Below are 18,221 nucleotides of genomic sequence, written 5' to 3'. Positions count from 1 at the left end.
TTTTTTAAATATTGTTTTAAAAAAAAACAAATCAGGCTAGTAGGCTATCACATGTGAGAATGCTGCAGGGGCCGGATCATTTATAGCCTTTTCTCACAACAGCTGCCTGGAATCAGACCTGGATTAACACAGTGTATCGACCACATTTGAAGTGAAATCGGAAAAAAAAAATAAGAGTAATAAAACACAGCCCAGTATTCCCCAGTATCTCTGTTTTGTATATTTAACAGTTAATTTTGTATCTGCATCTCTTCCAGCAAATTTATATAAATGCAAAACATGAAAAATATTTTTCTTTACATTATCCCCCCTATTGGCTGATGCCCCAGGGCACTCGTCCAGTCCCATCTATGGAAAATCGGGCCCTGGCTGGAATAATTAAACGTATCATTTTGATGACAGATTGTGGTTTTTTTTTTTCAGTTGGTCAGAACAAAAGGGGCAGATTTTACTTGTTTAGATGACATTTTCCGGTAAATTTTTTTATTTTGGTTATACTTCCAATACATAGAATCTGTGATTCCGAAGTACAGTATCCACACCGTTGATTGACTGACAGCCACAAATAGGCTACTCCTGAAAACATTGGATTAATTTGTGATGAGGAGCCAAGCCGATGCACAACCCAGATAAAGATGATAATTCTGCAAAGAACTGCAACTGTAGGTTTCAAACAGAGATGGCGACAAAGAGGCAAAATCTACAAACAACCGCTTTAACATTAATGTCTTAAAATTATATATATATTTAAAGGGAGGGACAAATTTTATATAGGGTTAATTTAGGATAATTATGGTGTTAGTCAGCTCAACTAGATGACCCAGTCATCTCTATAGCAAACTATGTCCCAATAGTGTATAGACTTGCACCGGCGGGCACTAGGACCCAACCGTAGGGAGAAGTTTTCTCGCTCACTGGAGGCTTCAGGCGCACCTGCTGCACTCGCGAGCTCAGAGATTTCAGCTCCTCGCGGACAGCAGCACAGGTATGTACTACATAATTCATTAAACGCAAACATAATGTTTTGGCTGATAGAGGAAAATAGCTTTAAGCTTTATTGTCGAAATAATTATAATTTTTTTGTGTTGTGTATTTCTTTAACTTTGGACTCCACGGGCACTTTTATAACCTACTCAGCCTTTTATTAAAACTGTGTGAGAAACTTTGTGCCCTTTCTTACTCATTTATTATGCTAATTCAAACATGTATTTTATGTATAGTTTGTAATGTTTTGTTTTGTTTTGCCCCTGATAGCCTACAAACTTTCAATTTTGCTATAGGTAATTCATTAGCCTATAAAACTGGGTGTTATAACAGGATTAAAACGTCGAACGTCTAATGTAAACTGAAATGGGCTACATTTTAATGAAATATGTATTGTGTTCATTTTCATTATCAATTACTTAGGTCTATTTACCAAGGACATAACAGTGTCAGTGAAAAATATGAGAAATAAAAAAAAAGAAATATGAAAAAACCAAGGCAAATATGACAAATTGAATGAAGTTGAACAAACTATTTCTATTCTGCATAATTTCCTTTAAAGTTTCGATCCTTAGCAATACACTGGAGATGGATGTTTTATTCTAAAAATAATTTATATCTCAATCATTTTCACCAAAATGTATTAAAAGCAGAACACGTGATGCAAATTACATTGTGTACAGAATTCTTTAGTGGACGGTTGGACGTCATCTAATTCTTTGATTACATTTTATTGTGATAGTCCACTGTGTGGACACTAACTACTACTAACTTTAAGTAATGTTGCAACTACATCTCAATTTACTCTCAATATAAGTAGAATGTTAGGTTACGGTTAGTAGAATACGTTGACATGTTGTTGCAAAGTTACTTAAAGTCAGTAGAATGTCTGTTGGGGGAACATTAAAATAAAGTATTAGTAGATATTAAGCAGACAGTCTAGTTGTGTAGTTACATATAGTTAGTAGAATGTCTAAAGTGGAAAGGAGTGCTACCAACTGTTTTTATGTGTTTGGTTTATGCAGATCCTCAACATGACAGAATGTATCAAAAACTGCTGCAGGACATTTACGTCCAAGGAGAACGAACCAGAGATTCAGAGTGAGTCTCTCTCTGCCTATCTTTCTCTCTTTCTCTCCCCATCACCTTCTCATTGTTCATTGTATTATGCATACGCACATATATCTATAAATATTAATGCATATATTAATTATGAAAGATGTATTTGTATATATGTTTTTAGTGATTAAGGTTCGACCTCCCGGTAAATTAACTGTTAAGTCTAAAGTGAAGAGGGATGTTGGCGTATCAGAGGATTATCTCCTGTCTAAACTGCCTCCAGACGGCCGGGAGGTTCCATTCATCATCCCAACCTTCAAACCCTCCTACATCCAGCCGAGAGGGGCGCAGTACTCTGGCTACAACATCGGGCAACAGAGTAAGCAGTAATACTCAGATGAGATTTATATGTTAATCACATCATTTTATATATTTTGTTTATTTTATAAAATCACAATTGTACAAATTTGATATGAATGATTTCAGGTGCCACAAGGAGCACTTATGCAGAAAGGAAGGCAGAGCTCGCAGGAGGCGGTCAAACGATGTATGACCCTGATTTGAGCTTAAACAGCAGTCATATGATCAGCTACGTGTCGCCAGGTTCACTGAGACGCCCCACTCTGAAAAATAGAACCAACAACAGCCCTGGCATAGGTGAGATACATTTAGATCTGCTTAAAACACAAAGCCAGATGTTATATGGGGCAGTTTTCCTTCTATTTATTATTGGTGCGTAATGTTTAAAGAGTGGATTTACTGTCCAATTTCACTTCCTCATAGCATAATTCAGCACTTACCTTCTCAGCATGTTACCTCAAATATGTATGTTCCTACACACCTGTGCATAATCCTTCTTTTTTATTCCTTCTCCTTCCCTTATTGTTCATGGCAGATTTGCACTGACAATGTCCCAGATCGTATTGTTAAGAGTTTACACATTAGCCACATTCCTATTGCTTTGTTTTCAGTGGCTGAGCATGACACAGTTGTTCATATCAAACTGATGAAGACATTTTAAATGGAATCACTTCTGTTGCATGAAAGAATAATCTGATGAACTAAATCAACCACTCTTCCTAAAATCAGTGAAATTATTTGTATCTTTTACTGGTTTAGAACACAGTGGCAAAGAGAGACTCAGTCTGTCCATGTTTGATTTGTCAAACCCTCAGGGCCATGTACAGGTAAGTTGTGTACACACACACACACACACACACACACACACACACACACACACACACACATGTTGGTCTATGTGGTTTACAGGGACTCTCCATAGGCGTAATGGTTTTTATACTGTACAAACCGTACTTTCTATCCCCTTACACTGCCCCTGCCCCTAAACCTACCCATCACAGGAAACATTCTGCATTTTTACTTTCTCAAAAAAACATCATTTAGTATGTTTTTAAGGCCATTTGAATTATGAGGACATTTGATATGTCCTCATAAACCACATTTATAGAGTAATACCAGTGTAATACCCATGTAGTTATACAAATTTGTGTCCTCATAAACCACATAAACAGGCTCACACACACACACACACACACACACACACACACACACACGTTTGTTTTTGTGACATATGGGGACATTCCATAGGCGTAATGGTTTTTATACCATACAAACCATATTTTCTACACACCTACACTACCCCTACCCCTAAACCTACCCTTACAGGTAAACTGCACAGTTTACCTCTTATTTCTAAAAAACTAAATTTTTGAAAAATTAGGACATGGCGAATGTCCTCATACGTCATCCTCTCCTTGTAATACCCATGTCATTATACACATCTGTGTCCTGATATGTCATAAAAAAACACAGACACACATTCCATGTTTCCATATTTTATGCAGACATTCCCTTGTGATTGTATACTGTTCAAACTGCATGTTTTGTAAGTTGTTTTCCTCATGGGGACCAAAATGGCCCAACAAGATCACACATTTCTGGTTTTACTATCCTGATATTTTGTCTCCACAGTAGAGAATACCTGAACCACACAAACACACACACCTCACTAAACAACCCATTCCATAAAACTGTAAAACTGCAGCTTTCATGTGCAGCTGAGAGCCCGTACACCTGTTCACACTTGAGTTATCATATTATTGCTATTATTATAATTGATTCCTGTTATGGCAAAGCTGAAATTTCAGCAGTCATGACTCCAGTCTTCGTTGTCACTTTATCCTTCAGAAATGTGTTGCTTAAGAAATATGTCTTATTACTTTCAATGTTTAAGATGGCTGCGTTGCTTAATATTTTTGTGGAAACCGCAATGCATTTTTTCAGGATTCTTTGGTGGATAGAAAGTTTAAAAGTTATATTAATTTCTTTGTATTAATTAAATATCTTTTTTTTCACTCTTACTGATTACAAACTTTTGAACGGTAGTTTATATCATGAAATAAAATAATTTGTTGTATTTCAAGAATAGATCTGCTATAAATGTAATATTTTTAATTCATTTAACATAGTTAATAGCTTAATTAATGACTTTAGTTATACAATTTCCATTCTTTGTCAGATCACTATCACCATTAAGAAATCTATGAATTACAAATCAGCAATGGCATTATTAAGCGTGAGTTTGAGTTGAGCTGGGTCAAGTTTTTATTATTGTTAAAGTTAAATAAAGAGTTAGTTTGTGGTCTTTTGCATTTGCATCAATCATAGCTGATTAAATTCCTGAATTAAGTGTGCTGTATATACACTGATACTTTGCTGTTTAATGATTGCCATGCTGTTGTTCAGTAACATTTTTTCCTCTCTTGTTCCTCCAAGCGTTATGATTCTGTATCCAGTGTCCAGAGCAGCACATCCTCGTTTCAGGATTCCTTTGGGAGCAGCCGTAGTCTAGGTAACCATTCATGACGAACACTGAAGTCGTAACCGCAGTCGGACGCATTCCAAAAGAACCCTCAAAGTTCCCTTCCAATACAACTCTCTGGAAAGGGTTCCGCTCTACTGTTACCTGGAATTTCCACTACAGTTTAATTTGTTTGGTTTTCCTTTTGTTTTTATTCAGGGTCTTTTGGACCCTTTATTTCTCAACAATCTTACTCCCTCTCTCCTCACCCCGTGTACACACACACAGACTCTCAAACACACAACACACACACAGGATAGACTCAGATCACAGCAGATTGTGAAATCGTAAAGGGCAGACACAGTAATTACTTCCAAATGTTTTCCCTGAGGTCCGTACTGGAACCTTGTACTTGTGTACTACAAGTCATCATATAACTCTCAGAATGTAGAGTGGATCTTAACACACAAAAAACACACAAAAAAGAAACTGAAAATATTTCAATATAACAAACATTTACCATTCACAGTAACATCTTTTTATATGGTAGGGTTCACACATATACACTGATTGACATGTGGACTATATTTTGGAGTGATAATATTTATATGTGTTTGCATAGAGTCCATCACTCTGTCTGGTGATGAGCGGGATCGTGAGCCGGGAAAAGTGTGCGTGCACCTGAAGTATGAGGAGGCGGTGGAGCAGGTGTGGATCACCTTAGTGAAGGTATGATTTCAACCAGGAGAGGCTTTGCTAGTCTACAACAGACCATTGTGTCCCATTTAGAGACCAGCTGAATGGAGCCTCTGTGTCGCTGTAAGAGACCTTTAACAAATGATCACATTTCCAACAAGCTATTTTGAATCTTTAGTTTTTACATAATTGAAAAATAACTATGTCTGTATCTGTCTGTCTTCGCCTCTTTATTTTACACATATTTTGATATCAAGGGTGTGTGGTGGTATACTGAAATCAAGCATCATAGTTAACAGACTGTATCTCATATTTCATAATGCTTATTTTATTGCTGTCAATTATTTTCTAATACAATTTTTTTTTTAAACTCCCTGGCTCCTTTTCCCTCTTCAAGAAAAATCCCCTTGTTGACATACAGTGGTTTTAGTGGTAATAAAAGCTCATAAACAGTAGGTCATGAAGCTTTCAGCCTTACTTACTGATTCTCAAATTCCCTTTTTGGTACTTTCTCTATAGTGTACAGACTTGAGTGTGTATACTGAAGGGATGGACCTGCAGAACATTGGGGTCAAAGGGGTCATCACCATGACGAAGCCAGTGCGATTTAAAAGCACAGTCAAGGAAGCATCAGCAGTGAGTAGAATCTAGCAGTCATAAAACTACAGCACACAAAATTCAATTGATTCAAGATTTCACTGATGATAATGAAGCGGTTAAAATTATTAGCATAGCTCAGTTAGCCCCTGCTGGTAAATGCTGGAACTACAACATATGCTTCTTTAAAGTGCCTTTCTCAATTTGACAGCCCAAAATTGGTGTGCCAAGCTTGTAGCATCATATACTAAAAAAGACTTGAGGCTGTGGTGCTAAAGGTGCTTCCAAAAGTATTGAGCAAAGAGTGTGAATACTTATGTACATGTGATTGCTTTTATTTTATTTTCTATTATAAATGTGCAAAGATTTCAAACAAACTTCTTTCATGTTATTATAGGGTATTGTTTGTAGAATTCTGAGGAAAATAATGAACTTGATCCATTTTGGAATAAGACTGTAACATAAAATGTTGAAAAAGTGAAGCACTGTGAATACTTTCTGGGTGCACTGTATATTAAGCAGAACAACTGTTTTCAATATTGATAATAATACAAATGTTGAAAATTCAGCTTTTATCAGATAAAATAAATTACATTTTAAAATATATTACAATATAGAATTATTTTTTAATGGCAATACTATTTCCCAATATTACTGTAAAAAATATATTTAAAAAGAAATTCTGAACCCAAACCCATATTTTTTTCCCTATTGAGATGAATCATAGACCCCTTTGATCGGACACAAATAGTTTATTGGCTGTTACAGAGTTATAGAGAGATAATTCCCACACGAGTAGAGCATGCAGTATTGTTTTATTTTATTGTTTTAGTATCTGAATATATTGTCTTTTTCTCTTTTAGGACACTGTCTTCATGGAGACATTTGTGTTCACTCTGAACTTAGAGCAAATCCGCAAATCAGCACTGGTTCTGCGCCTGCAGGCTCACACATCACGTAAGAGGACACTGGGAGAGTGTGTATTATCTCTGCGAACCCTCGGACCGCAGGAAACAAAGCACTGGCTGGAGTTCAAGCCTCACTCTAAAACACATGTGAGTCCTCACCTGCTACATCTCATTGTGACCGTATGGCTAATCTTAAAGGTAGGGTAGGTAAGAATGATATAAAACACTTTTGTCCAAATTTGCTTAAACTTTCTTTATATGTTAATACATAATTAAAATGTAAGTACTCTGAAAAAGAGAGTATAAAAATCAACAATAAACACCGCTCAATATTTTCGTTTGGGACGAAACAAGTGATTGGCTTGGGCGACTGCCACTCTCTCTCGCTACCATGGCAACCACCGTTTTCGCTACAGGTTCTGCCCACACATGCACGCACCCCTAGGGAGAGCAAAAACATTCAAAATGCACGGTGCCAGGTTTTGCAGTCAGCAAAGGCAAAAAAAAGGAAGACAGTAGGCCTACAAGTAAAGGAAACGCACAAAAAGTCTTTGGATAAACAAAGAAATCAAACGCGAGTAAATATCAGCGTGGCTTTCCAATGATGTCGAGAACTGAGGGACCTAAAGGGGATGAAAAACGACTCATTGCTGGCTGTATTTCTGCTAGACAGGTAATCTTTCATTTTGATTATACATTTTTTCAGTTTATGTTTTCATGAAGCATGTATCACTAGCACATGAAGCTGCCTAATATAGCTAACATAACATTACTTAGCATAAAGTTACAATATTATAGACTTAGCCATTAGTAGAGATGATAAATACTCAATATATCTAGTTCAAGTTGATCGCTGTCGTGTTGAATTTCGAAAATTTAACTTTAGATAACAAAATGCATGTGTAAAAGCTAGTACACCGCATCCAGGAACTTTTTTTAGAACTAAGTTAGCTTTATCTACTACTAATCAACAATAGCGTGACAAGCCAGACCCACATCAAGATGTTTGGTCTGGAAACTCACCATTGACAGGGCTCAATCCGAGGGGTGGAATAAACGGTTGTCTTTCAAACTCCCTCTGCACGCGATAGGATAGTGCTACAACCAACCAGAGCAACGAAGGTGAAACAGAGCTTGTTGATAGATTAAACATTCACCGTATCCGGTCGGCAAAACTCTAAACACATCTTCCCTTCTTAAGAATGACTTCAGTGCCGTTCTTTGTTCTTTTCTCAGAGAAAAGCTCAACTCCAAGAAAAGTTTACTAATTTAAGTTTACTAAAGTTTTACCAATCACGATGTGATTGGCCCGGCAAGAGTTTGCCATTTACAGCTCAGAAGAGTATTAAGAGAAGCTAGACGACACTCGCGGGCAGATAAGATTTGCTGCCGCTAGGGTGCTAAATCAACAATGCTTTCATCATGGAAACTCTCACATGCAAAACACAGTATATATTATGAATCTTACACGAAATTCATCTTCACCACAGTATAACTGATGTTATTGGAAACATTTTTTATCAATGCTACCTGTTTTTTAGCCTAGAAATCTAGACGCACCCTAGCGGCAGCAAATTTAATCTGCCTGCAAGTGTCGTCTAGCAACTCTCAATACCCTTCTGAGCTGTATTCCCCCAACTCTTGCCGGGCCAATCACATCATGTATATCGGGCGGCGGGCGGGGCCATAATGACGACGGACGAGTTGCGTTTGCTTGCTTCTAGTAAACACAGAAACTGCCGAACGGCGGTCTTTCGAATCAGCTCTGACCACGACTCTGGAAGACTTGGAGTTGAGCTTTTCTCTGAGAAAAGAACAAAGAACGGCACTGAAGTCATTCTTAAGAAGGGAAGATGTGTTCGGAGTTTTGCCGACCAGATACGGTGAATGTTTAATCTATCAAGGAGCTCTGTTTCACCTTCATTGCTCTGGTTGGTGTAGCGCTATCCTATCGCGTGCAGTGGGAGTTTGAAAGACAACCATTTATCCCGCCCCTCGGATTGAGCCCTGTCTATGGTGAGTTTCCAGACCAAACATCTTGATATGGGTCTGGCTTGTCAGGCTACCTGTTTTTAGCTTTGCCTTATAAATATAACTAGCTCGTTACCGAATTAAACAAAAATATATTTTAAACTTTACCAGTATCGGTATTCTAGCTTGAGAGTGAGTACTAAAAGACGTCTTATTTGTTTATATTCATACTGATAAAGTTAGATTTTTTATTACATGTGATTCTGACATGATGTCACATGCACACTGCTCGTCTGATGGTAAATAAAGCATCTTCCAGCTGAGCGGTCGGTGAAGTGTGTTCATGTGTTTTGGGGGCGTGGCTTTGGAAAGAGCCCAGAAGGGAGAAGGTGGAGTGAATGGAAATAATGAGCTGTCTTTAAAACATTCGTGAGAGGTCTACAGACACTCAAATTTTATACTTTCTTTTTTAGAGTACTTACATTTTAATTATGTATTGATATAAAAAAATATTTAAACAAATTTGGAAAAAAAGTTTAGCCTACCTTTAATGTTCTTTCCCTTACAGGTTCTTCCTGATTTTGACTGTAAGATTTGAAAAAAATCTTAAACCTCCCCCTACAATTACCCACAATAACTACTTTAAAGGGGGGGTGAAATGCTGTTTCATGCATACTGAGCTTTTTACACTGTTAAAGATTTGGATTCCCATCCTAAACATTGATAAAGTTTAAAAAACTAATCTTGGACGTTTGATGGAGTATTTCTGTGTCAAACATACTACTCCTTCCGGTTTCTCACAAGTTTCGGAGAGTTTTTTTTGAGTATGGCTCGGCTTGACGTCAATAGAGCGGAAGGTCCTTGTATGGGCCGTACGGGCTCTTCTCCCAGTAGGGTGCGCTCGCGCGTGACTAGAGCGAGAGAGGAAATGCACGCCCATAAACACTCTCTCAGGTGCAGATCCAGTCGTCGTTGTAGTCCGCGCCGCGCTCCACTTTATTTCTATGGGTGACATCAAGCGACTTCAACGCTTCAGCACAGCATTTTGGGAAGGCAGCGCTGCATTTGAACCGATTTGAACACAGAAATGACGGGAAGCTTCACAACATCGCTTCAGTCGCATCGCAAAGTGGATCTCCACCGTTCACTGCTGTCAGGACTTTACCAAATCATACCAAAGAAGTGTGTTTTTGACGGAGCGGTCCCAGCGAGAAAGGTTCGGTCCTGCTTTGGAAGCAGCCGGTGAGTAAAACTGCTTCAAATATCTATGCTGTTGGCTATCGTCGCGTGAGTAAACATCAGTAAACGACACGATCGCGTGCTTCGTCATTCAAATGCGCTAACGGTTAGTCCATTGTTGTTCTGTATAACGTTACACTAGTCTGACGTGCAAAACCGGTTTGCTTGCTACTGCTAATGTTAAGTCGCATACAACAGTCCATAAACCGAATCATGTCCTCATAAACTGCGAGTAAAGACATACAAATGTTGACAGGCCACTAAATACAGTACATACCATAGAGACGGACGTCCTGCTGTTGCTGTTTCTCCTGTTCAATTTATTTCAGCCTCCGAATGATTCTGGATCATATATCTATTAGCTGAGATCAATAGCCATGAATTTCTCCACGCTTGAGGACGTCACTGCTTTGCGCTCTTCATTCTTTAGCTCCGCCCACACGATACGCCTCCAGGCGCTCTGTTTTTTCCGGAAAGACTCGGTACAGCCTATATTTCTTTTATAAATATAATAAAACTAAAGACTTTTCGGAGATATGAAGGATACAATACTACTCTATAGGTACTCAAGATTGACATGAGATTGACTGAAATTGAGTGTTTCACCCCCCCTTTAAATAGCTGCTGCTACTCTAATGTGATATTCAGGTCACTGGGGCTGAGACAAACAGACTGAGCTCTCAGAGAGGAAGAAATCAATATACTGAAACCAGCTCTTTCAATGCCATTTCAAAACCCTTAAAATGCTCCTAAACTTTGTTTTAAAACCCACAGAAACTAAATGTTTACTGTAATTTTCCAAGCACTGTGAACAAATACAAATTGAATTGAGAATACCCTTTAAATTCTTGATTTTGAGATTGTTTTAAGAAATGCTTTTATTCAGCAAGCACTCATTTAAATTGATCAAAAGTGCCAGCAGAAACATTTATAATGCTGCTAAACATTTCAAATATATTAAAAATATTTAGCACAGTTATGTTACTGTTATGCCATATATATGCCAACTATTTGCTGTTTCTGCCAGCTATTACTTTGTTCTTTTAGTGAATGTTTAAAATAAAGTACCTGTGTGCTTGCTTGTGTGTACGCAACTAAAATCCAAACTTAACAAGGACAATTGCTTTTTTGAAGTACAAAATCTTTTTTCACTAGTGGGGTGTTTGAAATGGACTGAACTGTGTTCTACTGACCTTCATTCTGGAGTAGAGTTTAGTGGAATCAGGTCAAGAGGACTTTTTTTTTTCAAATCAGTAATGGCTGTTTGTGTGTTACTGGGTTAGAAATTGGTTTGTGTCTCAAATATAAATCATTGAACAAGTCGCAGCAGGTAGTCTGCCCTAAAACACACACACACACACACACACACACACACACACACACACACTGTACATAGCAGCTAAACCTAACAGGGATTGTGTGTGTGTTTCTGTAGGTGTGTCACGCTGAGCTTCAGCTGGCCTTGTGCTTCCAGCCAGTGAGCAGTCGAATGCAACTCCAGATCCTTAGTGCTCAAAACCTACCGTCATCTTCCTCACCACTCACACAGAGTGAGTCCTATTATGCCTTTTTTACATTTACTGATTTGCTTACTTTGTAATGTGTCTGTTTGAGCATTAAAAAGTTTATGGCAATTTACAAAATCCACTCCACTCCAATATTCCTCATTTAACTGATTCTCACCCAAGGCATACACAAATGAAAAGGGGCTGAGGCCTGGTAGAATTGTGTTATGGTTATGCTCAGTGTGACATTTCCAAAACCAATAGCAACACACTGGTACAGCCAACCAATCAGTGCTCATTGTGTTTTTTGGAAAGAGGGACTTAATAGAGACAGAAGGGTGCGTCTAAATCAGCTCCCTAGTTTAGTAGTCAGGGCACTGATCAGAGAGTCTCACTCGCAGAATCTTTAGTTAAAGTTCTCTCTTAACCACTTCAGCTCTGCACCCCCTCTTGGACCCACCGGTGGGTCCAAAATTGCATCATCATAATCTTTTAAAAAAATCTATAACTTGCGCACCACAAAACTAGACATATATGGTATCATTTGAAAGATTATAACCTCAGCTTTCTTAATAACCCAATAACTTCTGCATTTATATTACATAGAATAAAATAATACGGTCTGAATTCGACCCCCCCGCAACGACCACCCCTTGAGAAAATTATGCAAATAATATAAAATTTCATATTTTTATCACACAAACACACCTAAAATAGACAAGTCATATATCAAATGAAAGCTATCGGCCTCAGGAATATCGGTTAATTTCACCGATCCAATAATTTACAGTAAATATATTATCAAAAGAATATGTTGATGAAATGGACATTCTCTTTAGGTTTCTTTGTGAAGGTTGACTTGCTGAGTGAGGGCAAGTTCTTACTGAAGAGGAAGACAAAGGCGGTGAAGTCAACTGGGGGACATGTTCAATGGGAGGAGGTGCTTCACTTTCCTATCACCAATCAGGACCAGAATCTGCAGCTGGCAGTCAAACTCTACAGCCGTGGCTCTGTTCGTAGAAAACACCTGCTCGGACAGGTTAGTTTGGAGCAAAATACATACTACAACACACTACATTTACATACATCACGCAAGCGCAACTCTGTCGTCATTCTGTTAAGCCCCGCCCACTGACTTGTGATTGGCCTGACCAGAGTTTGGCGTTTACAGCTCAGAACTGTATTGAGAGTTGCTAGACGACACTCGCGGGAAGATTAGATTTGCTGCCACTAGGGTGCGTCGAGATTTATAGGCTAGTAATCAATAAATGAGTTATTTCACCATTAGTAATACATTAACTCATGATTATCTGTGCATTAATTAAGCATGAATTAGTGCACCCATATTGTAAAGTATTACCATGTCTTCATGTCTTTCTTTCTTCAGTAGATAAGAAATTAGAGTTTTTGAGGAAAACATTCCTGGATTTTTCTCCATATAGTGGACTTTCATGTTGTACAATTGTGGTACAATGGGTTGAAGTTCCAAATTGCCGTTTCAGTGCAGCTTCAAAGGGCTCTACGCTATTCCAGCCGAGGAATATGGGTCATTTTCTAAAAAATATAAAAAATGTATATACTTTTTAACAAACGCTCTTGCTCTGATCTGCAATGCACTACGCATTACATCGTCAGGTTGGAAAGGTCATGCATGACGAATGCAAAAGTACCAATCAAGTGTTGATAAAGAGAACGTGCAAAGACTAAGTCAAACCCCCCTCACATAAAAGGCAAAGCAATGATGTCAGACGATTTTAAAGTTGGAAGAGAAAATAAGATGGAGTTTTTCGCCCTACCACGATATTTCCGCCTACGTCACACGTGACCTTTCCAAACGTGATGAAGTAATACATGGCACATGATTGCAGATCAGGACAAGAAGAGCATTTGTGGTTAAAAAGTATATTTTTTAGACAATCACTGATCGTCTGAGATCGCGTACAGCCTTCAAATTATTTTACCCCACTTTGTGGAGAAAAATCCAGGAGTGTTTTCCTCAAAAACCTTAATTTCATTTCAACTTAAGAAAGAAATACATGAATATCTTGAATGACGTGGGGGGTGGCTAAATTATCAATACATTTTAATTCTGAAGTGAACTACTCCTATAGCCCCACAGAAGCATATTCCATAAGTTACAGTATGTATTCCTTCATTTTTAGGTTCTCTTAGGATTTGACAGCAGTTCTCCTGAGGCAGTGGAACAATGGAGGGATTCCATGACTAATCCTGAAAAAGTGGTGACGTCATGGCACAGAGTTAGTCGACTCTAATGAGAGAGGATGAAGAAATTAGATTTGCGAGCCAAGTGGATTTTGAATGCAACTTCCAAAAAAAGCCCCCTTTTTATCTTTGATTATTTATGTTTATTGTAGGTATGAAATGGGTTTTCTGGGGAGGAAATCGCTCCAAATGAGTTGCACCTTCTGCAGATCCTATAGCTAATCATGTGTTAAAGCTGTTTGTAGATTTAACATTCTCCAATGTGTACTGGTGTATGTAACTTTGAGAACATGCTTATTGTCTATGTACAACATAAATAGCACAGGAACAGGAAACATACAAAATACCATAGTGTGCAATAAAATGTATTATTCAGAGCTCTACAAATGCCAGCAACATGGCCAAATAAAGAGCAGACTTTATTTGGTCGACTTTTTATGCAGAATTCATTAATCAAGTATTATGTTCAGTATTCTTCTCCACCAACTCCATAAAACTGCAGTTAATATCAATCTGTTCTCTGTCCACAGAGATATTTGCATTTTCTGAGATGATTATTTCATTTTCGCTAGCTCTTGGGAAGAAGAGAAACTTGTTATAAAGTGCAGAAAAAAACTCTGTTTAGATGGGTTTAGGTTACATTCCCATTCAAATGGAATTCAATCCTTCAATTTGTTCCCCTCTTTCCTTTCATGGGCAAAAGAAAATGGGAAAGGCTGCAAGAGAGTGCAACAAAGAGGCTTTTGTTAACACATTTCACTTCCCTGCATCCTTTGTGCTGCCCTTAATTCAAGGTGACCTAGGCTATAACTTTCTAGGCCATAAGAATTTATTTTTGCACAGGTGACACTAGCTTTTTTATGAGTGTTCATTGTATTCATGTTTAAGTACATTGTGTTAAGTAATGCTGTAGTTCAGTGCACATGTGATATTATGTAAGACAGATATTTAAAAAGCAAATATTTTCTTTGCATCGACTGTATTTTGTGCTCTTTCACAAACATTGTTTGATCACAGTCTGTCATCCTGATGTTACTGAAGAAAAAAAGAGATAAAATTGCTGAAAAAATAGTATGATATTGTAATGGGACTTTTTGTCTGTATATGTTCACAATAGACACTTTAATTTATTTTTTATATAATTTGACAAATGTATGAGTTGATAACAGTGTATGGTAATTTATTGGCTCGTTCTCCAAACCCAGAGGAAACACTATAAACAGATAAAGGTTGTTTGTGTGGCTTCGAGTGCCTCTCTGATTATGCGGCTCTTTTAAAGGCCTTTAACAGGTTCTTCTACATCCGGGTTTGATTTAATTTACGTCATAATCTTCGGGATCGCTGTTTGAACAGAGTTAATGGTTATTTCTGAAGACACACCCCCAGCACCCTGCAGCTGATCTTTGTGTGTGAAGGTATTTGTGTAATGTTTCGTATCGATAGCAACCATACAATCAATTACAAAAAAATTTAATATAGAATATCAAACACCCAGAGTCAAGACACAAAATAAATAATAAAATGAATAGAAAAGTCAATATGGCAGGAATGTTTTTGAATGTATGTTGTGTCAGTCTCTGCACTCACCCACAACAGCTGTGACCATGAGGGCTGTGTGCTTTTGTTTGTCCGTTGTTTCAATTAAAAGTGGATCAGCAGGTCCAGGATTTTAGCTCAGTAACCAGGATCTGAAATCCTCCCAAACTTAACACAATTTACACATCTGCATCACAACACCACTATCTCTCCTACAATCTCATTTACAATAACACACACTAACACACACACAACACACACACACACACACACACACACACACACACACACACACACACACACATATATATATATATATATATATATATATATATATATATATATATATATATATATATATGGCTTTGCTGATCTGAATATTCCATATAGCTACTGTGATATTTTTGTAAATTTAAAGATACAGAACGTTTTTTGTAAAGGTGAATAGAATATACAGTTTGTACAGTATAAAAATAATGTCAATGGAAAGTCCACATGTGTGTATTTCCTTGTAAACCCTATATCATAGGGAGAAAATGTCCCCAAAAAAATGGCATTACCCCAAATCCTTGGCTACTTGGTGACATTTTTGGACCCCAGGAAAACAGCTAATCACTTAGATTAAATTGAGACTAAAATGTAAAAATGCAGAAAGTTTCCTGTGATGGCAGTATAAAATTAATTATGCATATGGGAAGTCCCCATAAAACATGGAAAACCAACGCGCAGTGTGCGTGTGCGTGTGCGAGTGCGTGTGCGTGTGCGTGTGCGTGTGCGTGTGCGTGTGTGTGTGTGTGTGTGTGTGTGTGTGTGTGTGTGAGTGTGAGTGTGTGTGTGCGTGTGCGTGTGCGTGTGCGTGTGTGTGTGTGTGTGTGTTCATGTTTTTACCTCGATGTGGACTTTAACCTTTTGCACACTGAATCATGGGGACTTGTGTGGGAACCCAAATCGAGGTCCCCATGAGGAAACTCTAGCTTATATAGGAAACTATAGCTCATACAGAAACAGTTTTTGAACTAATTTTTTGAAAATAAACTGCAGCAAGTTTTGTATGATGGGTAGGTTTAGGCCTGCAGTTTAGTATACAGTATTATGTCTATGGAGAGTCCCCACAAATAGGCTATAGGCTTACTAAACCGGACGTGTGTGTGAGTGTGTATTAACCAAGTAGTGTTATCGGGTCTAAATTGCTCATAGGCCTACACAAGAAAACAATTATACCTTAAAACAATAATTTATTTTACTAAATGAGATTGTGACTTTTTCAGATGATTCTCAGAAAATTTCCCCACAAATTATTAACAAAACAAATAAACCACTACATAGGCCTACACAAGTGCTGCGCGACATCACCATCTAGTGCTAGACAGTAGAAGTGTAGGCTAAGTGAACAACGAAGAAGGTGACCGAGGTTTGGCCGTGTTCCCGCCATAATTTACCATCCTTAATTCATGTAGAAACATGTATGGCCGATGATTTCCAAGTGATCAACACTCAAAATTGTGTAAGAATGTCTCGGTTTAAATGTCTGCCTGCTGGCAAAATCCAGTTTTAACTATGTCGAAATATGTTTACTTTTGTAAATAAAAATGTATAGTTCCAAAAAAGTGTTTTCACAGTGATTTCATAGACATAGAAGAACAATTTTGGTTCCCCAAAAAACCTTTCAATTAACAGTTTTTAAAAGAACCATTTTTTTAACATAAAAAAGAACATATAGGCTGTATATATATATATATATATATATATATATATATATACACACACAGGTCCTTCCCAAAAAATTAGCATATTGTGATAAAAGTTCATTATTTTCCATAATGTAATGATCAAAATTAAACTTTCATATATTTTAGATTCATTGCACACCAACTGAAATATTTCAGGTCTTTTATTGTTTTAATACTGATGATTTTGGCAAACAGCTCATGAAAACCCAGAATTCTCAAAAAAAAATAGCTTATTTCATCCGACCAATAAAAGAAAAGTGTTTTTAATACAAAAAAAGTCAACCTTCAAATAATTATGTTCAGTTATGCACTCAATAGCCTACTTGGTCGGGAATCCTTTTGCAGAAATGACTGCTTCAATGCGGCGTGGCATGGAGGCGACCAGCCTGTGGCACTGCTGAGGTGTTATGGAGGCCATGAGGCTTCGATAGCGGCCTTAAGCTCATCCAGAGTGTTGGGTCTTGCGTCTCTCAACTTTCTCTTCACAATATCCCACAGATTCTCTATGGGGTTCAGATCAGGAGAGTTGGCAAGCCAATTGGTCAGTAAACCATTTACCAGTGGTTTTGGCACTGTGAGCAGGTGCCAGGTCGTGCTGAAAAACAAAATCTTCATCTCAATAAAGATTTTCAGCAGATGGAAGCATGAAGTGCTCCAAAATCTCCTGATAGCTAGCTGCATTGACCCTGCCCTTGATAAAACACAGTGGACCAACACCAGCAGCTGACATGGCACCCCAGACCATCACTGACTGTGGGTACTTCTTGACACTGGACTTCAGGCATTTTGGCATTTCCTTCTCCCTAGTCTTCCTCCAGACTCTGTCACCTTGATTTCCGAATGACATGCAAAATTTGCTTTCATCCGAAAAAAGTACTTTGGACCACTGAGCAACAGTCCAGTGCTGCTTCTCTGTAGCCCAAAAGTGGCTTGACCTGGGGAATGCGGCACC

At 37.9% G+C, this 18,221-nt stretch overlaps 1 protein-coding gene across 1 annotated transcript; it reads left to right on the top strand.

Moving 5' to 3' along the window:
- Positions 1-923: 923 nt before the first annotated feature.
- LOC137044762 (tandem C2 domains nuclear protein) lies at positions 924-15,541 on the top strand. The gene is made up of 12 exons (XM_067421029.1): positions 924-985; positions 2,010-2,085; positions 2,228-2,422; positions 2,530-2,700; positions 3,163-3,230; positions 4,840-4,915; positions 5,487-5,593; positions 6,080-6,196; positions 7,021-7,212; positions 11,711-11,825; positions 12,620-12,819; positions 13,943-15,541. Exons 2-12 carry the CDS (start codon positions 2,019-2,021, stop codon positions 14,051-14,053), a joined length of 1,419 nt encoding a protein of 472 aa, XP_067277130.1. The 5' UTR covers positions 924-985; positions 2,010-2,018; the 3' UTR covers positions 14,054-15,541.
- Positions 15,542-18,221: the final 2,680 nt, after the last annotated feature.

This window comes from Pseudorasbora parva, chromosome 17 (genome assembly GCF_024679245.1).
Source record: "Pseudorasbora parva isolate DD20220531a chromosome 17, ASM2467924v1, whole genome shotgun sequence".
Classification (NCBI taxonomy): Eukaryota; Metazoa; Chordata; class Actinopteri; order Cypriniformes; family Gobionidae; genus Pseudorasbora; species Pseudorasbora parva.
The sequence above is the reverse complement of the archived record's forward strand: the minus strand, read 5'-3'. Positions and strand labels throughout refer to the sequence as shown.